General features: G+C 65.5%; 1 protein-coding gene across 1 annotated transcript in view; it reads right to left on the bottom strand.

Annotated features, from left to right (window-relative positions):
• Positions 1–1,183: 1,183 nt before the first annotated feature.
• Positions 1,184–8,682, bottom strand: part of DENND4B (DENN domain containing 4B) — a 12,355-nt gene continuing 4,856 nt past the window's right edge. Inside the window, 19 exon segments of the mRNA XM_053909513.1 lie at positions 1,184–2,099; positions 2,233–2,297; positions 2,389–2,554; positions 2,646–2,763; positions 3,220–3,456; positions 3,649–3,784; positions 3,870–4,039; positions 4,129–4,251; positions 4,365–4,753; positions 4,951–5,118; positions 5,373–5,466; positions 5,468–5,545; positions 6,314–6,442; positions 6,727–6,933; positions 7,328–7,410; positions 7,413–7,453; positions 7,533–7,672; positions 7,995–8,140; positions 8,455–8,678. Coding sequence (XP_053765488.1) covers positions 1,954–2,099; positions 2,233–2,297; positions 2,389–2,554; positions 2,646–2,763; positions 3,220–3,456; positions 3,649–3,784; positions 3,870–4,039; positions 4,129–4,251; positions 4,365–4,753; positions 4,951–5,118; positions 5,373–5,466; positions 5,468–5,545; positions 6,314–6,442; positions 6,727–6,933; positions 7,328–7,410; positions 7,413–7,453; positions 7,533–7,672; positions 7,995–8,140; positions 8,455–8,678 — 2,860 coding nt within the window. The 3' untranslated portion in view covers positions 1,184–1,953.

Consider the following 8,682-nt stretch of genomic DNA (forward strand, 5'->3'; position numbering starts at 1 on the left):
TAGAAGGAAGCCCATAGGTGAGAGGTATAAGCTGGAGACAAGGATGATTATCATTGTGAGTCCAGGGGAACTCTAGACCAATGAGATTGTATGCTCTTGTAAGGGACAGAGCCCTAAAAGTCCTCTCTGTGCCTCCAGACGGTTCAGCACACTGCTGGACACTCCACACTCAACAAAAACGTGTATTTCAGAAAGGCTGTTGCTCCCCTGCAGACACAGGGAGAGGTTGATTCTGGGAGATGAGGTCTGGTCAGAAGCTGGGGTGACGTGAGGGTTCCTCACTGAAGAAGGCATCTCCTCGTCCCTGGCAAGACTGATGGCATTTCCCAAGCCCCTGCTTCCCTCCTGTGCAGCTCTTTTAGGGCCCTGGAAAAGCATCTACCAATGCTTGGCACAGGATGGGGAAGGGTCGGTCCCGTGGCTTGAAGCTTCCAGAATTTAGAGATAGTACTTCTCTCATCAGCCACTGTTCTCCACTCCCAGGAATTTGCATAAAGCCTCACATAAGTTACTTCCTCCGCTGACACTCCTGCCCGCCGGGGAAGGACCCAAGGCATTTGTTTTGTTGGCTAATTCCCTTTGGTAATTATTGTTTCCGGAATTTATTTCATCATACAGGAAAGGGAGAATTCCGAGGCGGCCCGTCTCCCTGTTGCCCACATGCAGGGAGCGCCTCAGTCCTCGCCCCTGTCTTCCTGGCGCTGTCCCCAGGCTGGGACCCTGGCTGGAAGAGTAGGAACCGGGGCTAGAGCAGCTGAAGAGGCCTAGGACCACTGCCAGGGCCCCCAGGGCGATGAGAGGGCCAACACCAACTACCAGGGAGAGGGCCGTCCTATGGGGCGGTGCTGGAGAAGCCGAGAGGGAAAGGAGGCAGGGATGAGCTCAAGGCCCCCGGAGAATGGAGCCTTTGTGTGGGGTACAAATGAGGGACAAGGGGGCGATTGTGTGGGAGGGCCGGAAGTGCCACACGGACTGGCACCACCACGGCCAGCGCCAGACTCACCCCTCTCTTGCTCTCAGAGCTCCCAGGGCCCCAGGGGACCGGCACCAGACCTGGTCCCGGAAAGCCGGCCACGCCAGAGGCTGCAAAGGGATGGAGAAGCAGAAAGGAGGATGTGCAGTCGGGGAAAAGGAAAAGGTATCCCCCACCGCTGTCCCAGATCCAGGAAACAAGACGCAGAAGGAAAAAGACAGAAGCAGCTTTTACTATATTTACATCCAACAAAACTTTGCAAGGAACGACCCTTATTGCACGGTCCGGGCCCTGGGCGGGAAGGACTGGACTGGACGGGGCTTTAGTTCTTCCTGAGGGGGGTCTGGGGCTCCTCTAGATGGCCCCTGCCTCTTCCGCAGCTACAAGCCACTGAACCATGGTGCCCCGTGTCCCTTCTCTTTCTCACCATCCCTAAGAGCCTCCTAAGCAAGGGGCTATGGCTCCAAAATAAATAACTTAAAATACAAACACTAAGGTAGGAAGGTGTAACGGAGAGCCTCGGGCTACTTCGGCAATTCTGGGGAAGAAGAACCATCACTGGTGGGATGACATCCCTCCCTCCCATTCAGGGCAAAGGCTCAGTAGCTCTGTATTTTTCCAGTTGTTTTTTAAAACAAAAACTTGTAATGCGACCAGGGCAGTGCAGATCTGTGGGTGCCCTGGAAGAGAGTTCCTGGTACAATCTGGGGAAGAGCAGAACTGTGCCAACTCCCCTACGCCACCCCCCACCTCCTATAACATCAGCGTGAGCACACCGGGCAGGCCGCAGATAGGGGACTGTGACTTTTGGTCACAGTGGGTCCCGCTTCCTGCTGCCCATGCACTCGGTGCCTATGGCTGGGCCTGCCTCCCAGGCCGTCACCAACTCCTGTATGGAAGGAGTAGGGAAGCAGGTTATCTCTGGAACCCTTTCTCCCTCACCTCCCCACCCCAGGTGGGAGATGAAAGCTTAAGGGTCCCTAGCATTCCAGAAGTGCTCCGAAACATTTCCGGCAATCGATGGCCTTCGCAGTGGGCATCTGTGCCCGCCGCTGCCTCAGCTCCTCCTTGCCCATGCTGCTGGCCAACTTGTTAAAGGCAGACTTGTACCTCTTGTCGAAGGTCACTAGGGAAGAGGGTGGAGGTGAGTCAACAGATCAGGGTTCCAAGCGCCCCCCCCCCCCCCCCCCCCCCCCCCCCCGCCCACAACACCTGGCTCCAGATCCTTCACCTCCTCGGTCCCCTGCCTGCTCCCTCACCTATGTCCATGTGGTCCTTGCCCAGAGCGGCCATTGTCAGGAATAAGATCTCACGGTAGATACCCCTGCAATGGAGGCAGAGGGGACGAGTGAGAGAAAAACGACTGCGGAGCCCAGGATAGGAGGCCAGGGACCTCCCGGAGGGGAGCACCATACCTCTGCAGATGCAGGCCTGTGGGAGGCGGCCCCAGAGTTTCCAGCAGGAGCCCCACGGCTTTGTGTACTTCGCTGAGGCCAACATAGCGCAACACCGACTCTAGAAGGTCCATGCTAAGGGGTGCGGGCACGGGGCCTGGCCATACCACCCGCTGCGGGATCTGGCCTGTGCGAAACGAAGGAAGGCAGCCAGGGTTACCAAGCCCTCGGGGCGTGGAAGCCACCCCTTCCCAGCCTAAGCCAAATACCAGACTCACTGTGGACCCTCCAGAGCACATAGAGAGGTGGGCAGCTACTGGGGTCAGGGGTCAGGACATCCCACAGCAGCCGCACCTGCACAGACGCTGGGTCGGGTGTCAGCCAGGGAGACGGGGCCTGCAGGGGCCAAGACGAAGGGGGCGGGTTCAGGAGGTGGCGGGCAGAGGACGAGACCTGGACCAGCGGTGTTCCGGGATGCGGTCAGAGAGAAGAGGGAAGGAACGCTCATCCCCCACGAGAGCGCGGGCTCTCTGAGAGCACGCTCTCTGTTCTGCAGTCGCCGCGTCACTACTGCCTACACGCTGCCCGGGACCTAAAGGGTGCCCAGTACGTATGTGGTGGGATGAACAGACAAACGTCAAGGAGGCATTGTGACAGGTGCTGGGCGGTACGCGAGATGTCTGACAGCCCCGGGCACTGGATGCTTGTGCCATTCTACAGATGAGAGAATCGAGGCTGAGTAGTGGCGTGAAAAGGCCAGGGGTCAAAGCAGGTGCCGCCTCTGAAGCCCAAGGGGCAGAGCTGGGAGGTGAGGGAAGGAGCGCTCAGGAAGCAGGGGCAGGGGGCACTGACCTGGGGGGGTGGGGGCCCATCACAGGAGGCCAGCACCAGGCAGGGCAGAATACTGGGCAGCCGCAGCCGCTGGAAATACCACAGAAGGTTCCAGAAGATGATGGGGTGGGCAGCCGGCAGCTCAGGCAATGCCAGCACCTCACTGCCCTCGTTCTCCACCAGCGACTCCAGCTCCTTCCGCAGCACCAGAGGGCTCAGATACGCCCAGGCCCCAGCCTCCACCCGCCGGGAGGTGCCCTGTCAGGCACAAAGAGGGAGGGTGGTTCAGGGAGGATCGTGGCCCGATCCTCAGAGCTGGGTTCCCGCTGGGCCACCACGTCCAGCAGCTTCTGAGATGCCCCACGCCCCTCGATGCCCATCGCACCCTACCACCCCCCGGTGCCCCCTGCTGGGCGACACACGCAGACCCAATTCCTCGCCAGCCCTTACCCCCGTGTGCCCATTGCAGAGCTGGGGCTCATCCAGGGCGAGGCACAGCCTGCGGTCACTGAGCACAGGGCCTGGGCCCCCGGGGACAGGAGCGTCTCTGCTGCCACTGGCAGGGGCAGGCTTGGGGCTGGGGGCCCTGTGGAGGGATAAGAGGGGTCAGCCCTTGGGCCTCCACTCCCCTCCCCCCATCCCTCCCGGAGCACCCCCCCTGGTTCGGGCACCTGGGTCTGGAATCCAGGGTCTGGACGCTGAGCAGGGGCACGAAGGGGCAGGCGCAGAAAGGGCAGACGGTGTTGAGGTTGGAGTCATCAGGTGCCCAGCCAGCCATGATCTCCTCGTCGTACACCAGCGAGTCACAGGCCCGGCACAGGGAGCAGCTGGACAGCAGGATCTGCAGGGAGAGGACCCCGCCAGGCTCGGGAAGCGTCCTCCCACCTCCCCCGCCCCCGCCTCTGATGGAGGGATGCGGGCTGTCCTCACTTCCAGGGAGGGCGGCTGCGAGGACCCGGGGGTGTCACTGAGGCGCTCTGAGGACCGGCGAAGGCTCAGGCTACTGAGAGAAGACTCGGAGAGGTCCCACTCGCTGCCCAGAGAGGCTGAGCTCTGCCATCACAGGAGAAAGCCCCCTCAGGGCCTCCCCGGGGCCGGCTCCGCACTGGCAGCCCCCCTGGGCCCCCGGGTGCCACCACAGCTGCACCCTCCCCCTCGCCGGCTACCTCAGAGGCGGTGGATCCAGGGCGCTCGCGGGGGCGCAGGAGGCTGTCCATGGGGCTGCGGCGGGCTGGGGGAGGTGGGTCAGGGGGCAGCTCGGGCGGGGGGCCGCGCGAGGCAGGGGGGCGGCGGGAAGGGGTGAGCAGCTGTTGCAGGCGGGTGCCCAGCCCTCGTCTGGGGGTGCGGGCCTCGTCCTGACGCCCACCAGCCTTGGGCGTCCGCCCACTCAGCCCTTCCGGGGCCTCAGTGGACTGGGTGCTCAGGGCAGAGCCTGAGTCCTCCGGGCTGCCCCCAGACGCCGGCTCCTCCCCGGTCAAGCTCAGGTCGGAGAGGCTTCCGTCTCGCCAGGGCACAGGGGACCCCCGGGGCTCCAGGACTCCCAAGGCCTCGATCACTGCGGGGCAGAGAAAAGTCGGGAAACACGGCCCCTGGCTGACCGGACTCTGGCACCACAACCCCCCCCCCCCCCACCCCCAGCCGACGGAGTCCCAGACGAGGTCCTCCAGCTTCCACGGCGCCCCCCACAGAGAACCCCTCTCTTCCCGGCAAGTGCTTAGGAAAGCCGACTGGGGGTCAGACAAGGGCACTCACTGTGGGCCACGCCGGCCTCCACGGTGGGCTGGGCCCCGCGGGCACTGCCCAGGCTGCCGCTTTTCACCAGGCGCCCTGTGGGTGAAGCTGGGTCCCGAAAGCTTCGACCAGCCCAAGTGGTCTGGCGCTGAAGCGGGCGGGTAGGGGAGTGACGCTCCAGACGAGGCTCTGCAAAAGACGGGGACGAGGCCAAGAGGCAGCCACCTAGAGACCAGCCCTCTACTCCAACACAGGGCTCCCCGCACGGACCGGGGTTGCAGGGACCCTCCCGGGCAGAACATCCTCCCCTTTTTACCGGCCAAGCGCAGCCCATCCAGAGTGCCCAGAACACCCAGTGCCCACCACGAGGCCAGCCCTGGCCCCCCACGCTTCTCTGCTGGAGCCTGGCCGCTGTCCCCAAGGCTGTCACGGCCCCCACCCACCTGTCTGGGCACCGCCTGCCTCTGGCGCTGCCGCCTGCTGCTGCTGCTGCCGCCGCCGCCGTTCCCTCAGGGGCTGGCGGAACTGAGCGGCCCCCCAGGACAACGTTCCGGAGCTTGGCCCAGCGCAGGCGTCCGCCCGGCGTACCAGACAGCCACTTGCTTTCCAGCACAGCCTGCCAAGCACAGCGCCCATCAAGATGGCCTACTTCCACGCCCCGACGATGGCCTGACGGCCACTGCCGGTTTCAGGGACGCCACCCGGGACCCAGGGGCCACCTTCCCCTGCAGACGTCCTGCCTGGGTGGGTCCTGCCCAACGGCTCGGCCAGGAGCGAGAGCCCAGATGAGGGAATCAGCAGCAGCTGCCGCTGAGGAGTCTGGAGGAAGCCAGAAACGGCGCAGACAGCTTGCACCCAGGCTTTTCGAGTATATGGCTTCGAAGAAATCTTTTCACTTTCTCAGCCGTTAGCTTCATCGTGTAAAAAGCAGGAGGCAGTTTAGGGTCACGCTTAAGGGCCTGAGTGCAGGAAACATCCCCGTGCCCCCGTGTTCACACCCAGCCCCCCAACCTCCTCCCGGGGCGTGGGGCACTGGACGAGGTACCAGCCCTCTGCACCCTCACTGCCCGCCTGGGACGATGGGGTTGTGCTGAGCTCAAACACGGGCACCGTGCGGCGGGCCTGGAGCAGCTCCCGGCCCACCGGCTGACCCCACGGCTACCGGTGGGTCACAGCGGTACCTGCCCGGTCGCCTCGTCGGGGCTCTGGCGAGTGAGAAAGCGGCCAAGCAGGAGGAAGCCCCGTCTGGGCGCTAAGGAGCTCCGGGCACGGGGGAGGACACAGTGGTCACGGGGCGGGTCCCCGAGGGGGCGTCAGGGAGCAGCACCCTCCCCGCGGCACACCGGCCACCGCCCGCCCTGCCCACCCTGGCCGGATTCGGCACCTTGTTGTAGTAGCCGTAGGTGATGGTGTTGGGCACGACGCCGGCCCTCCGCATCTCCAGCATGACTCGCACCGACAGCACGGGCTGCCCGTAGTGGGAGCACAGCTGCATCAGCACCCTGTAACACACCTGGGCCGGGAGGGGCGCAGGATGAGGGTCCCTCCCAGCCCCGACCCCCCCCCCCCCCCCCCACCACCACCCCCGGTCCCAGCAGGCACCTTCTTGCAGCCTCCCCACGTCCCACAGACCCCACCGGTCCCCGGGGGCACCCAGGGTCTCCGCCCTTCCTGCTGACACGCGGGGTCGGTCCCCACGGCCGTGCCCTGAACACGCCCACTCAGGGAACGTTCGGAACACCCGCCCGGCTCCCCACGGCTGCGCGGTTCGCCCCGCGGCGGGGCGCGGAGGCCCACCTCGTCCGGCAGCACCACCTTGCGGCTCTCCATCTGGCGCAGCACGTGGTAGGCCGTGTGCAGAGCCTGCACGCGGGAGGGCGCCGACCGCACGTAGGCGGGCAGACACAGGAACCACAGCCCGTAGCAGTGCCCCAGCAGACACCGGGCCCACAGCTCGGGCACGGCCGCCGACTTCTGTGCCATCCGCTGGGCCACCTTCATCTCCTGGATGGGGCGGGGACGCCTGGGTGAGGACAGCGCCAGGCCAAAACAGGTCTTAAGGCGGGGGGGGGCAGGAGCACCCCCCTCCCCGAGCAAGGGTCTGCGCTCCGAGGAGGCGGGAGGGGTGCCGCACTCAGGCTTCCGCCCTGCAGCCCCGGGCAGACGGGCCGGCCCTCCAGCGGGTGCCCCGGGAGAGGCAATAAGCCCCCGGCTTCCCAGACTGGCCGGGACAGAGCGACCGTGATGACGGCAACGGTAACGGCAGCTAACGTTTCACGTGCTTTTCGCGTGCAAGCGCACGGACACCGGCTAATAATGGCGGAGGCGCCAGTCCATCCGTTTCCCAGATGAGGAGGTGGCCGGAGTCAGGGGTGTCTGGGGCCCATGTCCCAGTTACCTGTTTGGTACGGCGGGGGGCAGGGCTGTTGGGGGCACTGCGGGTCGGGCCCGGCACGGGCAGAGCCCCGGGCTGCTCTGAGGAGACTCAAACAGCTCGGCCCGTAGCTCTGGGAAGCCGTCGTAGCTGGAGGGGCAGAGGGAGGCCACGTCAGGAGCAGCTGACGCGAAGCCAGCCGGCGGGGCTTGGAATAAGAGGCCCTCACCAGTACTGGGGGGCGGATTCACTGCCCTCTGGTGCTGGGGGCTCCTCGGGAGGGGTGATAAAGACGGTGAGCTCACTCCCCGACAGCTCCTCCAGCTCCACCAAGGGCGTTGGCTCAGGCTTGTCCTGCTCTGGGTGCACCTGAAGCACGAGGCGAGAGAGCGAGGTCACGACAGTGGGCACGGGCCAGGGTGTCCAGGACCCGCCCCCTCCCTGAAGGGCACAGCAAGGCCCATGCCCCCCACTTCCCAGGCCCCGGAGGTGCAGCAGGTGGGGCGGGGGGGGGGGGGGACGACGGAATCAGAACCAGAGGGAGGTGCAGCGGGCTGGGGGGGGTGGAGTCACAACCAGAGGGAGGTGTGCAACTGAAGCAGCCACACGTGGGGCACGGACGGCATTCCCAGCGCCGACCGGATCGCGTCGAGCGGCTGCGGTGGCTCGACGGAAGGACGGCGCCCAGTACCTTGTCCACGCACGAGTCAAAGAACTCCAGGGCGGCGTGCCGGGCGGAGCCGAAGGAGCACTCCTCGATGAACTGCGAGAACATCTGTGTGCGCAGCAGCTGGCAGTACAGCTTGTGGCTGGAGCGCTCCCGGGACTTGAGGAAGCCTGGGGGGGGGGGGGGGGGGGGGGAGCGTGGGGCAGGCGGGGTCACGGGTCACGTGCCGGCCACAGCCTTCCCGAGCCCCCTCTGCACCCCCTGCCTGAGACCGGGAGCGGGGGGGGGGGGGGGGGGGGGGGGGGGGGGGATGTCCGCGAGGGCGGGGGCGGGGCGTCTCTGTGCCCGGGACTCCCTCCAAGCCCAGGAGAGCGCAGGGCCCGGACCTGTGCCCATTGAGACATTTGCCGAGCGAAGGAACGAGCAAGCAAGTGGCTCCGGGACCCCCGGCCCCCGGACAGCCCTCCCGAGACGCCCCGACTACCCTGCAAAAAGAAGAGGTTGTCGACATCTCGAGCGCCCTCGGAGGGGGCCTGGGTGAGGGGGCGCAGGAAGTCCCGGTAGCCCTTGAGCAGACACGCCATGAAGCGGAGAAAGGCCCCCTGGACTTCGCGCTCCAGCCGGGCCCGGCGGCCGCACACGGCCTCGTAGTCCGTCAGCAGGAACTCCAAGGACGCCTCTTCCTCGGGGCCAGTGTACGCTGGGGACCAGG

This window comes from Panthera pardus, unplaced genomic scaffold (genome assembly GCF_024362965.1).
Source record: "Panthera pardus isolate Hobbes unplaced genomic scaffold, ASM2436296v1 HiC_scaffold_21, whole genome shotgun sequence".
NCBI lineage: Eukaryota > Metazoa > Chordata > Mammalia > Carnivora > Felidae > Panthera > Panthera pardus.